At 40.5% G+C, this 23,223-nt stretch overlaps 1 protein-coding gene across 1 annotated transcript in view; it reads right to left on the minus strand.

Moving 5' to 3' along the window:
• Window positions 1-23,223, minus strand: part of LOC127660599 (inactive phospholipase D5-like) — a 188,513-nt gene that overhangs the window by 38,129 nt on the left and 127,161 nt on the right. The window contains exon 5 of the mRNA XM_052150917.1: window positions 3,461-3,588. Coding sequence (XP_052006877.1) covers window positions 3,461-3,588 — 128 coding nt within the window. The remainder of the gene's footprint in view (window positions 1-3,460; window positions 3,589-23,223) is intronic.

Consider the following 23,223-nt stretch of genomic DNA (forward strand, 5'->3'; position numbering starts at 1 on the left):
TAACAAACGTTACAAACACAGGATGACTGTTATTCTCACACATGCATATCCTTATTAATGTTTAGTCATTATGACATTTATTATGTTTGACTGTCAGAATCATTTTAAACTGAACATTTCATGTGTTCTTGTCAGAAATCTTCAAAGCTGCAAAATAAGTTTAAACAAGCAGCATAAAAAGGTTCGATTTTGGGTAATATTGATTATTATTAATAATAACAATGTAAAAATGTATATGACTTTTTACTGTTTCATAATTTTATTCATCATTATGGAGGCATTTCAACGGCATTAATCTGCGCGTTATTGATGCTCGCATGCGCGATTAAGTAAAGCCGCGTGAGGAAAAAGGAAGAACTGAACATTGAAATACAGAGGAATTTTCAATGTATTTAGAGACATTGATGGGATGAAAAGTCCCAAAGCAAAATATGTGTATTCTTTGTTGAAGGATTGGTTTTGTAATGTAAAAATCTCCTATTCCCCTTCTTTATTTTTATTTTAGTTTATTTTACTTATTTTATACTATATATTTATTGTTTGGTATGCTGTGGACAATGTGATGTGTAAATTGAATTGTAATCTCAGTCTTTGTTTGTAAATCTTTCTGGTATGATTGCCTTTCTGTTGATGTTCATACAAGAATAATAATAAAAAAAACTATAATAAAAAAGTCTTCCGGAAAAGGGTAAGTAACCAATGGCATTTTAGTGTTCAATCAAAAGAGCAAAGCCCACCCCACGACTGCCAAAAACCAAAATGTTTGAGCGAGCAAAAGCAGCAGATGAGATTAAATAGAGTGGGAGACTTTGGAGAATTGTCTTGCGTGTGCTTTGACATATCCTCTGATGCGAGATCCCGTTTCCTCGTGCGGCAATGAACTACTGTGGCAAGTGTCAATAATGCACGCAAGGGTTTAAAACGCTCGCGTTACTCTATCGCGCATGCGAGCATCAATAACGCGCTCGGATTAATGGCATTGAAATTCCTTCATAATGATGAATACATTTTTTAAACAGTAAAAAGTCTTCACTGTTTATATATTTATTTGTTTGTGGTTGAACTGAAAAAAGGGCTCAGTTTGGTTCTTTTTAAGAGGGTTCAAGTTTGAAAACCCCAGCAGCCTTTTTGCAGTTGAACATGTGGAAAACATTACCATCATAATCGCAATTCATATCGCAATCGCAATATTTCTCAAAATAATCGTAATGTGACTTTTTGTCCAAATCGTGCAGCCCTACTAGAAAGTTGTAGCGTAGTTATTAAATATACGCTTGGTTATCGACAAAACTCTCTTTATTTTGTTCTAGAATATTAGACCTTTGTAGTTCTGTTGGACTGAATAAAAGCTGGCATCCTAGCAACGATGTGACATAGTGCTGCCTAGGAAGCTTGTTTGTATGCAAGGTACCTTTGTATGCAAACGCTGTCTGTTAAGTCATTGACTGATAGATCAGAGAGACAACCTATGGTTTCGGATGCAGCTTAAAGCTATAGTTCCCAGATGTGTATGACGTCCTTTCTTCAGCAGAACACATTTGAAGAAAAATATCTCAGCTCAGTAGTTCCTTATACTGGAACTGGATCGTAACACGATTTTTCAAGCTCCAAAAAGCAAAGACAATCAGCATTAATGTCATCCATACGACTTCAGTGGTTAAAGGAATGTCTTACAAAGTGATATGATCACTTTTGGTGAGAGAACAATCAATATTTAAGTACTTTTTAACTATAAATACTTGCTTCTTTTAAGCAGCAGTATGCACGTTCACGAGAGGTCTGCCGTCACGTGGTCTCTTGGGTGACATATTGACGTTTGCATGTTCACACGAGAAGTGACGCATGTGCGACACACACGGAAGAGCAGCGCTGTTTACAACTGAGTAGGAGGAACACTGTATAGACCGAACACAAATTGAAGCAATTTTAAACAAAGATGTCAGAAGATTTTAATTTAAGAGGAGAAGAGGAGATATACGATTTTGCACAGCAATATTTATTTTAACCTGAGTACTCTGATCAGGAGCATAGGGAGATGGAGGAGGCTGGACCAACAAGCCTCAAAGAGACAGAGAGCTCAGGAGACATGGTGGTGCAAATGTAGTCAATGCCAGGCAATGTTAACAGAGGTAGACAGCATCTGCTGCAATGAATGGAACGTTGCCATGCCATCACTGGAAAGACCACACAACCTCAGCCCTCTTGTGAATGTGCATACTGCTGCTTACCGGATGCATTGATTTAGTCAAAAAGTACTTAAATATTTAACTTTTTCACACCAAAAGTGATATCACTTTAAAAGACATTCATTTAACCACTGGAATCGTATGGATGATGCTAATGCTTTTTGGAGCATCAAAATCATGTTACCATCAACAAGCTTCGAGAAAAAGCCACTAAATATATGGTCTTTTTGTGAAATGCAACTGTATCGCAAATTCATGGGCATTTGTAATGTGATAGTCACTTCAATAAATTAACTCCCAGATACACACACATAAGTCTCTGAGATGTCTGTTTAAGAGTGTTTCATCTGGAAAGCATCACAACTGAATTAACATCTGATGAACATCTTAAAAAGGTTATATTATATTATAGAGCGGAGGAGGGCGGGGCCGGGCTGGAATCAGCCTGATGGGGCATGCAATTGATAAAGGCGGCCGCTGACGACAGAAAAAATCACTCGCATAACATTATTCCAGGTAAGATCATCTTAAAATGATGTTTGCCCTCCAACAAAATTGCATATTGTTTAAAATAGGAACACAATAGCCAAACCATTGCCATACAATTAAAATAATAATAATTATATACATATAAAGTACAATAAAGTATATACATATTTATAACTGCAATATCTAATATATAAAGTAATATTTCATGTTCAATAGAAGTTAAGCTCAATTGACAGTATTTGAGGCATAAAATTGATTACCACAAAAATCAATTTTGATAAGTTCCTTAATTTTAAAACCAGCAAAAATCTGGGTAACAGTGAGGCATTTACAATGGAAGTGAATAGGGCCAATCCGCAAGCATTAAAATACTCAATGTTTCAAAAGTTTAGCCACAAGATGTAAACAATTTGTCTTAACATGATTTTAGTGTGATAAACCCACTTACTAACCTCTCTGTGTAAAGTTATAACTAGTTTTAAAACGTAACACTCATAATACCGGTAAACAACTATTTAAATATTACAGCTCAAATAATACACAGGATTTAACAGAAGAATGAATGTAGGTGCTTTTATCAAAATACAAGCTTACATTTCTGCCTTTAACCCCTGCTAAATTTGCTCCCCAAAAAGTGCCTCACTGTAAACTCTATTTTTGCTTCTTTTATTTAGTCCAATTATTTTTGTGGTAATCAACATAATGCCACAAATGTTGTATAATTTGAGATTAACTATTGAACCCGAAATATTCTTTTAAGGCAGATGCAGATTTTTCTTCTCTACCAGAGACAGTGATCTCCAGTCCATGCCAGCACTTCCGATGTACATGTGCTTTCTGTCCACCACCCAGAAGGAAGAGTTGAGCTGACCTTTAGTGAGAGCTTTCACGTTCAGGTAATGCACGTCTGCACCTGTATGGTCAATGAACACAATCAGTTTCAATACAATATACAGGAAACTAAAACCATAAGAAGGCATGCTAAAATTCATCCCAATTAGGGGGGACTTAAATCATGAATTTATAAATCAAGTATTGCCAATATTTATAGATATGATTCATGTCACAACCAGCAGGGTGGGGCAATTCAAATGTTGCACTTGTTAGGTGTTTTCAACTTAATGCAGTGCTGTGCAGGCTGATCGGTGCTGGACTTAAAGCAGTGCAATCGGTTAGAAATTTTGTCTGACTTCAGATGCCACAACTGCTGCGTCACTGTGACGTATGCCATCGAAGTACCCAGAGGGCGATTCGAGACCAGCCGCATGGCACATTCAGAGCAGTTGCTCCAAAGCAGCTCCACAATCTCTGATGAAGACACAGCTTACTCGTAATTTTTATTTTCTCATGAGATTTTGATTCACCGCAAATGTTTGCCAGAAGTTTGCAGCTCTTTGCTGCTAGTGGTGAACCTCTAGCAAACTTTTGGCAACAATAGGCAATTTGCTGCAAGTTTGCCAAAAAGCTAATTTGCATGCGAAAATGATCAGAGGCAAATTTGCTACAAGTTGTGGCAAATTTGACATGAATTCTTTTTCAGATTAACAGTTTTTATTGATTCACATATTTGAACATAGAAAAACAAAACACATATACACAGAATCAACATTGACCCCCACTATTAACCCTCCCAATCCCACCCTGGCCCCCAACAACATCCCAGAGGTCATACATGATATAGACACACACACAAAAAAATTACAATAATAATCACACATCCATAAATGACAGATATCCGCCCCATTTCTCCTTGAACAGGTTAAATTTTCAAATTCTTCTAAATGACCCTTCTTAAAAGGCCACCATCCTTCCCATCTCCGAGCACCACTCCTAAAATGAGGGCGCTCCAGCCAACCTCCATCCCCTTAAAAGTATCTGTCTGGCAATCATACCACTGGTTATGATCCAACTCTTGTCTATTTTCAATATCAATGACCCCCCCATTGACCAAAATACAGAGTATGGGGCAAAACGAGTGCCCTATACATCACATACCAAACTCTAAACCTTCAACCAAAACTCCTGGATCTTAACACACACACAAGACTTGGGTTTTGTCTCCATCCTCTGATTGGCATCACCAGCAGGAGGGTGCGTCTTTAAGACCTAACCTCTACAATCTAGAGGGGGTCCAAAATAACCAATGTAAAATCTTGAATTGCATATGGCACACCCTTGCGTCTCTAGATGCAGACTTGATGTTTTTTAGAATCCTATCCCACACTCCTTCCTCCAAGTTTAAAACTTTCTCCCATAATCTCTTGATAGAAGTTAAAGCTCCATCCCCATACTCTGAATTAGCAGGGAGTAATACACTGATGCCAAATGACCTTTTCCAAAAGCAGTATGCTATTCCCAAAAATAGTACAGAGCATGCAAATGCGAGATTACGGGGTGTAATTTAACTTCTCCTGTTAGTTTGATAGAAAGGCTTTGCAATGGTAAAATAGAGGCAAGAACTTAATGTTCAATACAAAATCAGGAAGGGGCTCTTTCAGGTGGACACGACCACTGAGCCAAATGTCTGAGACCTAATAAGGCCTATCCCAACTTTGTCAATCGGCCTATGCATCTTACTGAAATGTAATCTGGGACACTTACCATTTCAAATGAAAGACTTCGCAATGCTATCAAATTGCTTGAAATTAGAGATTAGGACATCAACAGGGAGAGACTGTAGCAGGTAGTTGAATTTTGGAATACAATTAATTTTAATATCATTAACCTTCCCAATCATCGATAAATGTAATGAAGCCCACCTGCCCACATCGCTCAAAAACCTTTTTATTAAAAGGGTCAAAATTATCTAAACTAAATCAGACAAATTTTCTGTGAATAAAATATCCAAATACTTAATGCCCTGTTTGGGCCACTGGAAGGCACCTGGCTGGAAAGCCATTAGTGGGCAGTACACTGTCAGAGCCAAAGATTTTCATTTAGACCAATTGACTCTGTATCCTGAGAACTTTAATTAATAATTCTGTGGTGTCAAGGCATATTTCTAGTAGGGTTGGAGACAAATAATAAAATATCATCTGCGTAAAGCAGAACCTAATGTGCCATACCTCCCACCACCACCCCTGGAAAATCATCCTCCTTTCTTATCGCAACAGCTAATGGTTCCAAGGCAAGACAGAACAATAATGGGGAAAGAGGGAAATGCTGCCAGGTGCCCCTATCCAGAGTAATATAATCTGAAATGAATCCATTTGTTTGTACCGCTGCTACCATGTGTCTATAAAGTAACTTAATCCATCCAATAATCGTACTCCCAAACCCATACATTTCCAAAATTTTAAAAAGATAATCCCATTCTACCATATCAAATGCCTTTTTGGCATCAAGTGAGATGGCAGCGACCAGAGTCTGATCATTCACCACTGACCACATGATATTGATGAAATGCCTGATGTTACCAGAAGAGCTGCAGTCTCGAATAAACCCTACCTTATCTATATGTATAAGAGATGTCATAACTTTACTTAATCGATTAGCCAAAATTTTTGACACAATTTTAATGTCTAGCTGGATCAGGGAAATTGGACAGTAACTCTTGCACTTGCTTGGATCTTTGTCCTTTTTAAGAATCAGACTAATCCAGGCTTGTGTCAGAGCTTTCCATTATTTAATGATTCTGTATAAACTTGTAACAAAAGTGGAGCCAGTTCTGTAGCAAAAGATTTAAAACATTCAGTGGCAAAGCCATCAGGCCCTGGAGTCTTGCCTGTAGGCAAGGCCTTAAGTACCTTGCCAAACTCCTCTAAGGTTATCTCAGAATCAAGATAATTTTTTTGCTCAGTTGTCAGTTTAGGTAATTCTAAAGGTTCAATCAGTAGACGAAGATGTGGAGCTATAGAGATCAAGATAGAATTCTTTAAAAGCATTATTAATATTAATGGCCAAGGTAAAAATTTTACCACCAGCATATTTAACTGAGGGAATGGTAGAATAATACTTTCTCTTCTTTACATATCTAGCCAAAAGCTTCCCTGCTTTGTCCCCCGACTCAAAGTATAATGAGGCATACTGTATGATCTGACCCCTAAGAACCACCTTAAGTGCCTCCCATGCCACACTCACAGAGGATAATGAGGACCAGTTGTTCTCCATATAAACACTGATTTCAGCCTTTAACATTTGTTGGAAATCAGAATTTTGCAAAACGGATGCATTAATGTAGCAACTATATGATTTATTTTTCTCTATATGTAGCAACACTTCTAAACTCACCAGGGCGTGATCTGAGACTAAGATGTTTCCAATTGAATAATCAACAAAAGATTAAATGAGGGACATAGATATATGAAACAAAAATCTATTCTAGAATAAATCTTATGGACTGATGAAAAAAATGTATTGTCCCTACCCGATGGGTTCAAAAGTCTCCAAATATCAGCAAGACCAACATTTTTACACATCCTGTGAAGCGTCAATGTTGCTTTAGGGGACTTACAAACTTTTGCTTCACTATAATCAAGGACAGAATCCATCAATCGATTAAAGTCTCCTCTCAATATTATGTCATGAGGGGTGCCAGCGGCTAGCAACATCCCTTCAAGATATATAAAAAAGCCCTGATCATCAGTGTTAGGTGTGTAAATATTAGCTAAAATCAACCTTTGCCCCAAAATTTTTCTGCTAAAACAATAATGACTCTTCCTAATTTATCTTTAATCTGTTTGAGACATTTGAGACACGTAGATGTTTACTTATCATTATAATGACTCACCTACTCTTACTTGAGCCAGCACTAAAGAAAACATGCCCACATCTTCCCAAATTTTTCAGCTTCCTGCGGGGAAAGATGTGCTTCTTGAAGAAACACTATATCATATATCTTACATTTAAGAAAATAAATAATCCACATGGAGAGAGATAATCCACTCATATTAACATTTGACATTTTTATATATTAGAAAAAATAGATTGAGTGTCAAAAACAAAATTGACCACATTCCAACATTAGTGCAATAATCAAACCCCGAAGTTCCCCCAGAACAACACAAACCGAAAAAAAATGTACGCATTAACCCAGCGCATGACAGCGCCAACCAGCGTCCATCCCTCTAAACTCAAACAGTCCATGTACTCCTACCAGAGCCCCAGCAACAACTTTGCTGTTGGATTGCTCAAGTCTGTGGTTTCTATTCAAATTTTGTGAGGCAGAATTACATAACGGAGAAAATCTATAAAACAAACTCCAGCCAATAGGCAGAATAAACACAAAGAACATGTAGATTAATTCACATTCTGCCTAGTGGACAGCTAGTGGAACGTGCACAAAAAAAAAAAACAGGCTGTTCAGTTCTTCGGGCAGTCAAACTCACTCCAACGTCCTTCAAGATATTGCACAAAACCAACTCCAGCCAACGGGAGGCATAAGCACCCAAAACGAGCAGATTCATCCACAAGCTATCCCGAAGAAATTATACTACACAAAACAAACTCCAGCTGCTAGGCGGAACCAGCACAAAATGAAATGAAATGAAAAATATAAAACACATTTATCAATAATTTCGGATTTCTTTCAGTTCACAATCCAAATTGAGTCTGGCGCTTTCGGTCTGTCTTTAAATGTCTCTATTTTGAATTCTTTGACATACTGCCTTCCTAGAACAGTTAAGAATCAGGGTGTATCGAATCCCACCGGTTTATGACACAAATAGTATTAAATCAAGTAAAGTGCCTAGAACTCGCCGTTCACACATCCGCTCCTCGCATGGTGTCACGTGACCATCTGGTTAAAAATATCTGTTGATATTTATTAATAATGGCATGCCAGAGAATCTCTCTGCACTGGTTTGGTTCCAATCGGTGAACGGACTAGGACTAGATCAAATAGCTGCTAAAAGATGATTTTGTTGATGGCGGCTATGTTGTTCTCGGTACGTGACTGTCCTTATAGACCTTGATGGCACCTTTGATACAGACATTGCATGCAAAATTTCAAGTTGATAGGTCCAGCCGTTCCATAGTTAGATACATTTTAATTTTTAGTGGAGATGCTTCTGGTTTCTGAGATTATCAAAACCAGAAGTGTCTACAATGTTCTGGTGCAGAGATAGATGATTTGTTACGTGGTTGCTAGGGTAACCCATGTGGTTGCTCCTTGGTATCCTGAGTCAAATGAATGAAAATATTTCCAGCGAACTGGATTCATCTGGTGATCGCATTTTCATAACAAAGGTACGAAGTCCCGTTTTGATATTGCATGTTTTCATTTGAACTCCTTGCACAAATAACTAAAATCGCAGTTTCTGGAGCATTGCTATCATGAAACAGAGATCGGATATCAATGTTGAACCCTTAGTTCCCCGTCTGTCGCTCACTTCGACGTTGTGTCGAAGAAGCAACACTAGGGGTCTCTCTTGAACGGCAAATATGCCTCTAATCTATGAAAAAAGGCCAATGACAATTAGCAGACAGTATTTGCATATCCCGCCCCCGGACATACGGGTACAAAGGCGTAGAAATACGCTGAGTACATTCAGAAATTTTCTTCTGAGCCGATGGTCATATATGCAGTCAGCTGCGAGTTACACACCCGTTCCTGTTCCTCTGACTCTTGCCTGCTGTTGGATCTAGGTGCACTTCAGTGGCTTTCTCCTTCTCTGCAAGGCAGTGCAGTTTGCCCATGTGCACTTCGACAGCGCAGTTAAAGGAGTTATTTTCTCTAAAATAGTTAGTTTCTATAAAAGAGCAAATACACAGCTGGCGTTGAACGTCCTTTTCAGGATGTAAAGGGCACCTTTTACTGCCCGAAACCGGCTTCCTCGCTCCTCCGCTCTCACTACCTTCGACGGTGGAGCGGTCCCAGACCGCTTCTGCCCTGCATGCCATGGCCCCTCCTGCAACCAACACAAGGCCAAGGCACTTCAAAAATTGCACTTGTTTAGTCCAGTTCATGATGTGCTGCAGGAACTGCGCTCAATGACCGATCGTGCCCCCCGGCTCATTCTGGCCCAATCCCAAGTTACTATGCGCTCACAGAGACCAGGTGCTCAGGCACCTCAGCCATTTGGGGCTGCAGGTCAACTGGGAATTGGGGCCATGTCTGGTATGCCCGAACAGAGGCTCCCCTCGGGGCAGAAGTGCTGGCACAAAGCTGGTCCTCGGGGCTGCGCAAATACGCATTTCCCCCAGTGAGCCTTCTTGCACAGGTGCTGTGCAAGGTCAGGGAGGACGAGGAACAAGTCACCCTAGTGGCTCCCTACTGGCCCACCCGAGCCTGGTTCTCGGACCTCGTACGCCTTGCAACAGCCCCTCCCTGGCGAATTCCCCTGAGGAAAGACCTTCTTTCCCAGGGACGGGGCCCGCTCAGGCACCCGCACCCAGACCTCTGGAAACTACATGTCTGGTCCCTGGACGGGACGCGGAAGATCTAGCTGGTCTACCACCTGCCGTCATAGACACAATCAGCCAAGCCAGAGCCCCCTCTACCAGGCAACTTTACGCCCTGAAGTGGCACTTGTTCGCAAATTGGTGTTCTTCCCAGGCGGAAGACCCACAGAGGTGCGCAGTTAGGTCAGTGCTCTTATTCCTGCAGGAGAGGTTGGAGGGGAGGCTGTCCCCTTCCACCTTGAAGGTGTATGTTGCTGCTATCGCGGCCCACCATGACGTAGTAGATGGCAAGTCTTTGGGCAACCACGACTTAATCATCAGGTTCTTAAGAGGCGCCCGGAGGTTAAATCTTTCCCGGCCAAGCCTGTTCCCCTCCTGGGATCTCTGAAGGCCCGTGAGGACCACTGAGAGACCCCCCTTCGAGGCGCTAGAATCAGTTGGACTCGGGGCCCTCTCTCTAAAGACTGCCCTGCTGATCGCGCTCGCCTCCATCAAGAGGGTCGGGGACCTGCAAGCGTTCTCTGTTAGCGGCACTTGCCTGGAGTTCGGTCTGGCAGACACACATGTGATCCTAAGACCGCGACCGGGCTACGTGCCCAAGGTTCCTACCACGCCCTTCAGAGACCAGGTAGTGAATCTGCAAGCGCTGCCCCGGGAGGAGGCAGACCCAGCCCCTTCATTGTTGTGTCCAGTACGTGCTTTGCATACCTACTTGGACCACACGCAAAGCTTTAGACATTCTGAGCAGCTCTTTGTCTGCTTTGGTGGACAGTGGAAAGGGAACGCTGTCTCCAAACAGAGGCTTTCCCACTGGGTGGTGGACGCCATTTCATTGGCCTATCACACCAAGGCAAGTGTCGCTTTGTTGCCCTGTTTAGGGCAACCAGAAGGATTCCGACGACTTTTATGGGGCATTGGGGGAAGGGTAAGTGCAGTCTGACACAACTGGTCACCTTTGCACGTAAAATACCAGCCTGCTCATGTCAGCAGTACACGTACACGCCTCAGTGCATGGCATGATTTAAATTGGACCCCTAGTGTCGCTTCTTCGACACAACGTCGAAGTGAGCGACAGACGGGGAACGTCTAGGTTACGTATGTAACCTCTGTTCCCTGATGGAGGGAACGAGACGTTGTGTCCTTCCGGCCACATTGCGGAGCCAAGCCACTGTGGTTTTTGGAACCATTTCCGGCTCCTCAGAAAACTCCCGAATGAACTTGATGTATTTGTACCCGTATGTCCGGGGGCGGGGTATGCAAATAATGTCTGCCTAATTCTCATTGGCCTTTTTTCATAGATCAGAGGCATATTCGGTGCTCAAGAGAGACCACTAGTGTCACTTCTTCGACACAACGTCTTGTTCCCTCCATCAGGGAATGGAGGTTACATACGTAACCTAGACGACCTTTGAAAAGATATATAATTTGTTAACATTAATTACATTTATAGACGGTAAATGATATATTATATGTAAGCAGAGGGACGTCACCACAGCATGCAGGGGAATTGCGTATCAACAGGTTAAAGTGCAATTTGAAGTTTTTTGTGTATCGATAAATGTATGTAATTTTTAAAGCAAAATCAATAAAGCAAAAATATTCACCAAACTTGGGGGTTAACAATATAATCGTACATCATGATATTTTAAATGCGATTATTATTAAAATATGTTTTACATATCGCCCAGCCCAAAAACGAAGTCAATTTTTTCATGAACAATTGTAAAATGAATTTTATGGAGACCCGCACAAACGCGTGTACTCAATTCCATATTGCAAAATGTTACCTATTAATTTTTGCATATTTGTTTGTGTTTAAGTAGTCTATAGGCAATATAAACATTTCATTTCATTGAAAAACATTGTTTTTGAAAATAGTAAATTATTAGTTTGTGGTATGGCTCTTTCGAAAAAATGCATCTACCAAAAATTACAAAATTGGCTCCTTTGTAAAAATAAAAAGTTTAAAGATTGTTGCATAATAATACATAACATAAATTATTTCTTTTACCAATAATATTATTTATTTTACATGAAAAAATTTGTTAATTTAATGCTAAGAAATGGCAAAATTAAACAGTTCTGCATGATAGTAATTATTGTAATAATATATACACTGTATATTTAAAAATATTATAATAATAATTCACTGGCTGCTCCCAATAACGAAGTGAAATAAACATATTTAGAACAGAAACAAAATCACTCAAAAGGCAATATTAACTTTTTGAATTATTTTATTTAAATAGTAAATGTAAATATGCTGTTGCGTGATCTATTAAGAACAAAGTGTCTGAAACATTCTTTGTTACATAGAAGAAATGGTTTTCTTTTATTAACCATCAGACAATCTCTTATACAAGTGAGCTTTAATAAACTCTCAGTAGATGACGGTAATTCGCTATTTTTGTTTGTGATCTGCCATTACAAAAGTGATCTGAGCAGAGGGTGAAGGCCTGCCCCAACAGGTAGTATCAGAGAGTGAGGCCCACTTGATGGTGAGACACTCCTTTTCTACGGTACTGTACTTAGTCTCCCTCAGTGAGCGCTTGCGGCTAATGTACAGCACCAGGCACTCCTCCCCCTCCACCACCTGCGAGAATACGGCCCCCAGCCCTCTGTCTGAAGCATCTGTCTGCTAGACAAAAGGGAGAGAGAAATTGGGTGAATTTAAAAGTGGCCCCCCGCCCGTGGCCCAAGAGGAATCCCAGATACCGTACCTCCACCCGCCCAATCGCACACTTCTTTGGGTTTGCCGTGAGTCCCACTCATATCCGCGATCTCAGAACCGCCTTCAGATGCTGCATGTAAGAGTAAGCCAAATGCGGCCTGAGGATTTGGTCCATGAGATGTTGAAACATAGCCGGGGCTACAAACAAACCGAACGGAAGCGTCAGAAATTGGTGTAATCCAAATGGTGTGTAGAAGGCAGGTTTTTAATGGGAAATTGGTGTCAAGGGGATCACATCAGTTTCACAAACACATCAGTTTCACAAACACCGTGGCCATCCTTGTTCCAGTCTCTCTCACTCTTCTCTGCTAGTGGTGTGGTTGCTTATATGCCACTCTCCCCATGTTCACTGGAATTAGAAACAGGTGTTAAACATAATCTAGCTCAGGTGCAAGCGACCTTACCGTTTTCGCTCTGTGGATGGACGCTTGACCACGCCCCCGCTTCCACACAGTGATAATTTAAAAATAAACATAATATAATTCCGGACATATCCCTAAAACAATGTGACAGTTAATTATGTCTAAACATGTGTACCGAGTTTAGTGAAAATATATTATTTCTTTCGGCATTATAGCCATTTTGGAAAATGTTTTGATACCCCTTCGCGACCGTGAGTCGAAATGTAAACTTTTTTTGATAATTATTGATAATCAGACTCCAGAGTATATTTCTGCACTGGTTTAGTTCTGATCGGGCAAAAAACCTAAGACTAGTTAGGAAAAGTATGTTTTTAACATACAAATATTGAAGTCAATAGGATTAACGGTTTCATAGTTACAGCCAATTTCAAGTTTTATTTATACTGAAGACTTCTTCGGTATGGGGACGATGGTGGTGGCCTTGAAGCATGTTGGAACCACAGCGCTGTTCAGAGAGATATGCAGAGATGTGGTGCATCTGGGATGTTTGTGTAAACAAGATCTAGCGAGTTCGCCCCTCTTGTTGCAAAGTCCACATACTGATGGAATTTAGGGAGCACTGTCTTGAGATTCGCTTTGAAACAGATTTGTTGAAATCTCCAGCGACAATAAACAGTCTGTCAGGGTGAGCATTCTGCAGTTCGCTAATAGCCCCATACAGTTCACAGAGTGCTTCTTTTGCACTGAGGGGAATGTAAACTATGGTTATAATGACAGTGGTGAATTCCTGTGGTAAATAAAAAGGTCTGCATCTAACGGTCACAAACTCCACCAGCGATAAGCAGTAGCTAGAGACTAGCATAGAGTTCTTGCACCATTCCGTGTTGATGAAAACACACTAGCCATAACCACGAGTCTTTCTGCACAGAGCTGCATTTCTGTCGGCACAAAATAGGGTGTGAATGGCGCCGTCCGGAACCCTGTCGCTGAGCCCCGTCTCCGTGGAAAACAAAAAAGCAGCAGTAATATCACGCTGCGTAGTCTTCTGGAGTCTCATGTAGTCTAGTTTATTGTCGAGGGAGCAAATATTTGAGAGCAGGATAGACGGGAGAGCCGGCCGGCTAGGGTTAGTTTTTAGCCTAGCATGGACCCCCGCCCTCTTGCCGTGCTTCCGCTTCCTCGTACAGCACTTATGACGTCCCCTCCCCCGGTCACCGGCATCAGGCGACGCCGAGGTCTTGAGGCCTGTTTTCCGCAGCAAGCAGAGGTCGTGTAGCTTCTCCTGCAGATCATCATGCAGCTTGATTGTTGCATGATTCTTGTATTTGAGAAGTGTCTGGCGATGGTAAACACGAACACTGGTTGCTCCGATGTCCATGTGCCGTAAAGGTCAGGCTAAGAAACCAAAATAGCACCATTTTGGATCCGGAGCAGCTGTTGTGTGCTACCGCTCTGCCATCTGCCTGTTAAAAGTACTGGCAGTATCAAGCACTTAAGTCTTGATGCAGCATGATACATCTCATTATATTTCAATTATTTTATAAAAATACACTCTCAGATAGATGTGAATTGGTTACAGGGGTTGGCCTTGCTCATTCCAGAACAGTGACGTAATCCTAGTTTTAGTTTGGATAGAGAACCTTTTTTAGAAGAATATTTCAGCTCTGGGGTTCAGTATAATGCAAGAGAATGGGTGCCAAAATGTCTATGTTCCAAAAGCAATTCAGGCACCATAAAAGTAATCCATATGACTCCAGTGTTTAAATCCATATCTTCAGAAGTGATATGATAGGTGTTTGTGAGAAACAGATCAATATTTAAATAATTTTTTAAGTTCTTCTCCTAGCCACAAATGAGTCGAAACACAAGAAGAATGTGAAAGAGATCTTTTTCTCATCCACAGATTCTCATATAACATTGCTTATGAAGATATGAATTTAACCACTGGAGTTTTGTGGATTACGTTTATGCTGACTTTTGAGATGTTTTTTTGAGCTTTAAAATGTTGTCACCCATTCACTTGCACTTTATAGACTAAAAGAGCTGAGAAATTCTTCTAAAAATCTTCATTTTTCAAACACTCCTGGGATGGCATAACGGTGAGTAAATTATTAGTTTATGAGAATTTTTATTTTTGGGTGAACTATCCCATTAAGATGTTTGGAAACCTTTCAAGTAATTATTACAGGGATAATGTGAAGAAAAGACCCACTGGGAAATATAAACCAAAGCAAGATTATGTTTTATTAATGCCTACTTTTGCTATTTCATTTATAGCTTATAGTTGTTAGTTCATTGTTGTTACACTTTTCAGTGTAGAAAGAATTTAGATAATTAGTTCTGTACACCAGTACAGCCGCTCCCTAAATGCAGAGTACACAGCCTGTGAAATACTGTCTGTTCACGCTGCAGTTGTCAATAATGCGTTCGGCAGAGCAAAAGGCATTTACACTTAACGTGGATTTTTACATGGATTTATACAGTTAATCCATCCGAAGTAGCTGCAATAGTTTACAGTATCACTGCGAGGGCATGGGGTAAATGCGTAAATACTGCATATGACATTTGGGATGCAGGACAAAATGCACTGATATATTTCTGCAGATTAAAAAATTTGCATTTAAAAACTGATAATTTACAGAATCACCCTGTACATAACCATCCCCATGTCACAAAAGTCTGTGTTATCACTAGAGACAAAGTGTGAGAAATATAAATTGTACATGCTGTCTTTAGTTTGACATCTAACTATGAATGTATGTGTGCGAATCACAGAATCACACCAGAGTCATGACCTTCATAGATGCTGTTAGTTTCTCTTGTTTTATCCTCTTCTCAGAATGTTTTGCACTCCAACCAGCACATACTCTTTTCCTTGAGTTAAATATCTCAGTCGGACATAACACATATCTAGGACTGCTTTACCTCATATGATTACCGTTCCCATGCTATTCCGGTCAACATTTATTGTCCTTGGCCATCTCGTAAGTCTTGCTATCACTATACTATTGGCTGTTGGTTGTTCTTTGTTATATGAAAGGTATACATTTTATGCTTGCCGTAATAAACTTTGAGTAGATTGAATAGAAACAACCGTGTGTTGTCGTTCTTTCTTCTCCCTCCATGAAGTCTCCAGATACGCAGACTCACGACTGCACTTACCTGGGCATGCACAGAAAGGGACCGAGGAATTCTTGATGGTAGAAGTGTTGTGTGCTAAACTACAACGAGATCCAAGTTTCATTCCTAACACAAAGTTTACCTGAACATGCTGAAATATCCACTTGCTTTGGTGTTAAGTGAAGACATTGCATGATGAAACTATCCTTTTTTACTGTTATAAGATTATATATGCAGAAGAATTGAAACAACATATATCTGGATCTTGGGAAAAAAAACAGCCTTTCAGTTTGGAATGTTTCACCATTATAAATCAAATGGCCCAGGCGTCCTGATTGTAAGAAAGGCCCCTCTGCAACCTGATCTACCACACACAGTTAAAGCAGACTTCTCTTTTGCAAGGTTACCATCAGATTTGCACAACTCTTAGACATTTTCATCTTAATCCAGGAACATTTTACACAAAGTCACAGTACTTTGCTGAATCAACCTTCTAACTTGTATAACTGACAAATTAATGATTATAGACTGATGGAACTCTTTAAAATGTGTGTAGCGATGCGCAATCACCTATATTTGATAAATATAATCTTTAATTCTGTATGATTTATCTCATTCTACTAACAATGGTAACTATAAGGTTTAACTTAATAAAATGCAATGATGTGTAAAACCAATATAAATTTGTAACCAGAGATTTTCATGTTTTGTTACCTACACATATAACAGCCATGAAAAAATTTCATATTTGGTATGCAAACATTTGTTTGGTTACAGAGAGAAAGCAGATGATAGTGAATTTCATGTCTATTGTACCATTTGCAAGATACAAAAGCTCATGATTAAATATGCACTATTTTTAAGCTGGAAATGTTTAAGAGTCTGAAACAAAGGACCATAACTCAACTGTCGGAAAAGACAGCCCAGTTGAACATGTGACTCTTAAAAGTCACTTCTGATTGGCGCAGGACACCTTTGGGGGATCTCAGTCCAAATAGTTCCTAACAGGAAGAACTCGCTCTCTTGACTCTTGTCTCGTTGTCCTCTTGCTTTTGCTTATTCATCTCGGCTCTTCGCTCCACTGGCGGCCAGGTCCTCCCATATGAGATCCAAGGGAACTCGGACTCGACGTCCCGAGAAGGAGTGAGAAGGCCTCACGTTACAGTTAAAATCATCATCTCATACAGACAATAAATATGATCATACAAAGAGATCAAAACATCGACGGAACGTACATATCGACCAAGCGCCAATAACCAAGGAAAAACCACAAAGAATGCAAGTACATTCTAGACCATCAGGAATGTGTACCTGTGCAGCCGCTCTCAATATTACATTGACTCCCAGTCTCCCACAATATTACATTGACTCCCAGTCAATACAAAAAATATGAAATAAACAGTTTAGTAAGATAAGGCGCCAGCCAGGTATATACCTGACAAAGTGATTTACATATTATCCCCAGATAGCTAAATAGACTATCCGTTACATACAATGAGAGACAAAAAATAAAACTATAAGAGGTTGTATGCAATTTTGTGGAAAAAAAAAACATTCTTAACTCATCTGGGAATATATTTCAATACAGAATAAGGAGAAAATCAAAACCAACAAAACAAACAAAAAACATCATAACTCATCAATTTGTGCAAAATAAGTTCTTCAATTATTAAACCAAAACTCATTTAAACCTATAAAATATCTCCTAACACTCATTCAAATGGACTGTAGTGGACGTGTGAGTGTGTATATTGGAATGGCAGGTATGTCTTTGAGAATGTAAGGAAGACACTGACCAAACAAACATGGGTGGTTGATGGGGACTCTCCCCTCAAAGGCACCAGTTTTGGGAATCTGGTGCAAAGCTCCAGTTTAGTCCTGAACTCAACAATGACATGTTAGCCATCGGAGGGAAAACAGCTTGTTAGCATAGGCTAACCAGAAAGCATCACATCCTCTCCAGAGTCCCCGGTATAACACACTCATCCACTCGCAAAGACTGCTTACAGGAACTGACGTAACTTCCTCCTGGTCAGGTGAACAAGGCTCACCACACCTGACTCATCCCCCACTCCTTTCTAAAGCCTGTCATTAAATACACATTTAACACTTCCTTCAATTTCCTCCAATCCTGTCATAGCATAATTGAGAGGAGGTGACAAAAGTTAGTTAAGTGAGAGTACGGCCTATAAAATTAATAGACGATACACTGAAACAACAAGATGCAATTCAGCAGCCAAAGATGTTCGTCAGACATGTTATTATATATACAGTTATGTGCATGTCATTGCCCCTTGAGTACTCGAGTAGACAAAATGACTAACGAACCCATCCATAGCAGTTATAGGGCTAAAGCTAAATGCACAGGTGCTGATCAGTGTGAATGAATGGGCTTTTTGGATCATTTATTATTTTATTTAATAGTGTAAACAAACTATAATATAATTTATGGCAGAAAAATATGATATTTTTGTTACAACTGTGAATAATTACTGGCTTCCACTTCTAACAATACTTACACTGTAACCATGCATTATAAATATAACTAGATAGGTACATTTCCAGAAGGAAATGTGAGTGGTGCTTGCCGTGGCAAAACTCGTCAAACAGCATGTTATAACTTGAAAAGAAAAAAAATTATGGTCAAAAATAAATCAACCCAGAAGTCTGTAAATAAATCAACCCAGAAGTCTGTACGATTTTCTGGTGCAGAAATATGTGATTTGTTACTCGGTTGCTAGGGTAACCCCATCTGGTTGCTAGGCAGTTACCATAGTAATACTAATCAAGTCTCCTTGCCGTCCTGATTGAAATAAGTGAACCCAGAAGTCTGTACTATTTTCTGGGGCAGAGATATGTGATTTGTTACTCGGTTGCTAGGGTAACCCCATCTTGTTTCTAGGCAGTTACCATAGTGATAGTAATGAAGTGTCCTTGCCATCCTGAGTGAAATAAATGAACCCAGAAGTCTCTACTATTTTCTGGTGTAAAGATATGTGATTTGTTACTCGGTTGCTAGGGTAACCCCATCTGGTTGCTAGGCAGTTACCATTGTGAAACTAATAAAGTCTCCTTGCCATCCTGATTGAAATAAGTCAACCCAGAAGTCTCTACGCTTTTCTGATGCAGAGATATGTGATTTGTTACTCGGTTGCTAGGGTAACCCCATCTGGTTGCTAGGCAGTTACCATAGTGATACTAATCAAGTGTCCTTGCCATCCTGATTGAAATAAGTCAACCCGAAGTCTCTACGCTTTTCTGATGCAGAGATATGTGATTTGTTACTCGGTTGCTAGGGTAACCCCATCTGGTTGCTAGGCAGTTACCATAGTGATACTAATGAAGTCTCCTTGCCATCCTGATTGAAATAAGTCAACCCGGAAGTCTCTACGCTTTTCTGATGCAGAGATATGTGATTTGTTACTCTGTTGCTAGGGTAACACCATCTGGTTGCTAGGCAGTTACTATAGTGATACTAATCAAATGTCCTTGCCATCCTGATTGAAATAAGTCAACCCGAAGTCTCTACGCTTTTCTGATGCAGAGATATGTGATTTGTTACTTGGTTGCTAGGGTAACCCCATCTGGTTGCTAGGCAGTTACCATAGTGATACTAATCAAGTCTCCTTGCCATCCTGATTGAAATAAATCAACCCAGAAGTCTCTCTGATTTTCTGGTGCAGAGATATGTGATTTGTTACTCGGTTGCTAGGGTAACCCCATCTGGTTGCTAGGCAGTTACCATAGTGATACTAATGAAGTGTCCTTGCCATCCTGAGTGAAATAAGTCAACCCGAAGTCTCGACTATTTTCTGGTGCAGAGATATGTGATTTGTTACTCGGTTGCTAGGGTAACCCCATCTGGTTGCTAGGCAGTTACCATAGTGATACTAATGAAGTGTCCTTGCCATCCTGATTGAAATAAGTCAACCCAGAAGTCTCTACATTTTTCTGATGCAGAGATATGTGATTTGTTACTCGGTTGCTAGGGTAACCCCATCTGGTTGCTAGGCAGTTACCATAGTGATACTTATCAAGTCTCCTTGCCATCCTGATTGAAATAAATCAACCCAGAAGTCTCTCTGATTTTCTGGTGCAGCGATATAGTTATTGCTAAACGGTTGCTAGGGTACTCTGTTTAGTTGCTAGGGAGTGGCTTGGCAGCTGCCAATCATGAAACTCCAAAGGCTGCTTGTCAGTATGAATGATATAAACCAACTCCCATGCCTCTGTGACATTCAGAATGGAAGATATCCCTCTATGGATTTTGGTTGCTAAGGTGCTCGACAATGGTTGCTAGGGAGGGGCTAGGAAGTGTTGAGGTGATTCATGATTGGCTGTTTGTTGTCCCGAGTGAAACGAGACCACCTTGTGTTTCTATGACACTTCTGTCCGGAGATATCCCTTTGATGTCTTTCATTAGAAGTGTATGGGACTTGTTGCTAAGGTGCTTTAAATTGTTGCTAGGGCGTGGCTTGATAGCTTCACAATGATCCCGAGAGACTGATTGGTCGTCTGAGTAAAATGAGCCCACCCCCTCGTCTCTATGACACTGTGATCCTATGTTCAATACAAAATCCCTATGCAATTTCATTTCATGGGCCATCCTACACCATTGTAAGTCAATGGGGGCAACTTTGGGGAGCTCCTGCCCCCCAGGGGTGCAACATTTACCCCATATTGAGGTATGCTCTTACAGAGCCTGCCAGCCTCTTCAAATGTGGCAAATCACACATTTCTGCGAAATCCTCGCTCGGAGCTGTGACGCGTCAAAGTTTGTCGCAATGTTAAGTCTATGGGATTTTTCGGCAGCTTTTTGCCCCTGGGGCAAACACCGTACCTCGATCGCTTATAAAAGTCATAGCACACGTGTCCTCAATAGGCCGTTCGATTTGACACCTCATTCGTGGGTCTACGTCAAACGGTGCGGGACGAGTTAGGTGCCGAAGTTTTGTACGGAGATATAATAATAAGAAGAAAAATAAGTATGTGAGATTACAATAGTGATGCTTTGCAAGCACCACTAACTAGATAGGTACATTTCCTGAAGAAAATGTGAGTGGTGCTTGCCGTGGCAAAACTCGTCAAACAGCATGTTATAACTTGAAAAGAACAAAAATTACGGTCATAAATAAATCAACCCAGAAGTCTGTACGATTTTCTGGTGCAGAAATATGTGATTTGTTACTCTGTTGCTAGGGTAACCCCATGTGGTTGCTATGCAGTTACCATAGTGATACTAATGAAGTCTCCTTGCCATCCTGATTGAAATAAGTCAACCCGGAAGTCTCTACGTTTTTGTGATGCAGAGATATGTGATTTGTTACTCGGTTGCTAGGGTAACCCCATCTGGTTGCTAGGCAGTTACCATAGTGATACTAATCAAGTCTCCTTTCCATCCTGAGTGAAATAAGTCAACCCGGAAGTCTGTAGTGTTTTGTGGTGCAGAGATATGTGATTTGTTACTCGGTTGCTAGGGTAACCCCATGTGGTTGCTAGGCAGTTACCATAGTGATACTAATGAAGTCTCCTTGCCATCCTGATTGAAATAAGTCAACCCGAAGTCTATACGCTTTTGTGATGCAGAGATATGTGATTTGTTACTCGGTTGCTAGGGTAACCCCATCTGGTTGCTAGGCAGTTACCATAGTGATACTAATCAAGTCTCCTTGCCATCCTGATTGAAATAAGTCAACCCGGAAGTCTCTACGTTTTTGTGATGCAGAGATATGTGATTTGTTACTCGGTTGCTAGGGTAACCCCATCTGGTTGCTAGGCAGTTACCATAGTGATACTAATGAAGTGTCTTTGCCATCCTGATTGAAATAAGTCAACCCGGAAGTCTCTACGTTTTTGTGATGCAGAGATATGTGATTTGTTAGTCAGTTGCTAGGGTAACCCCATCTGGTTGCTAGGCAGTTACCATAGTGATACTAATGAAGTGTCCTTGCCATCCTGATTGAAATAAGACAACCCGGAAGTCTCTACGTTTTTGTGATGCAGAGATATGTGATTTGCTAGTCGGTTGCTAGGGTAACCTCATCTGGTTGCTAGGCAGTTAAAATAGTGATACTAATGAAGTCTCATTGCCATCCTGATTGAAATAAGTCAACCCGGAAGTCTCTACGTTTTTGTGATGCAGAGATATGTGATTTGTTATTCGGTTGCTAGGGTAACCCCATCTGGTTGCTAGGCATTTACCATAGTGATACTAATGAAGTCTCCTTGCCATCCTGATTGAAATAAGTCAACCCGGAAGTCTCTACGTTTTTCTGATGCAGAGATATGTGATTTGTTACTCGGTTGCTAGTGTAACCCCATCTGGTTGCTAGGCAGTTACCATAGTGATACTAATGAAGTCTCTTTGCCATCCTGATTGAAATAAGTCAACCCAGAAGTCTCTATGTTTTTGTGATGCAGAGATATGTGATTTGTTAGTCGGTTGCTAGGGTAACCCCATCTGGTTGCTAGGCATTTACCATAGTGATACTAATGAAGTCTCCTTGCCATCCTGATTGAAATAAGTCAACCCGGAAGTCTCTACGTTTTTCTGATGCAGAGATATGTGATTTGTTACTTGTTTGCTAGTGTAACCCCATCTGGTTGCTAGGCAGTTACCATAGTGATACTAATGAAGTCTCTTTGCCATCCTGATTGAAATAAGTCAACCCGGAAGTCTCTACGATTTTGTGATGCAGAGATATGTGATTTGTTACTCGGTTGCTAGGGTAACCCCATCTGGTTGCTAGGCAGTTACCATAGTGATACTAATCAAGTCTCCTTGCCATCCTGATTGAAATAAGTCAACCCGAAGTCTCTACGTTTTTCTGATGCAGAGATATGTGATTTGTTACTCGGTTGCTAGGGTAACCCCATCTGGTTGCTAGGCAGTTACCATAGTGATACTAATCAAGTCTCCTTGCCATCCTGATTGAAATAAGTCAACCCGGAAGTCTCTACATTTTTCTGATGCAGAGATATGTGATTTGTTACT

The sequence above is a fragment of the Xyrauchen texanus genome, chromosome 20 (assembly GCF_025860055.1).
Source record: "Xyrauchen texanus isolate HMW12.3.18 chromosome 20, RBS_HiC_50CHRs, whole genome shotgun sequence".
Taxonomy (NCBI): Eukaryota; Metazoa; Chordata; class Actinopteri; order Cypriniformes; family Catostomidae; genus Xyrauchen; species Xyrauchen texanus.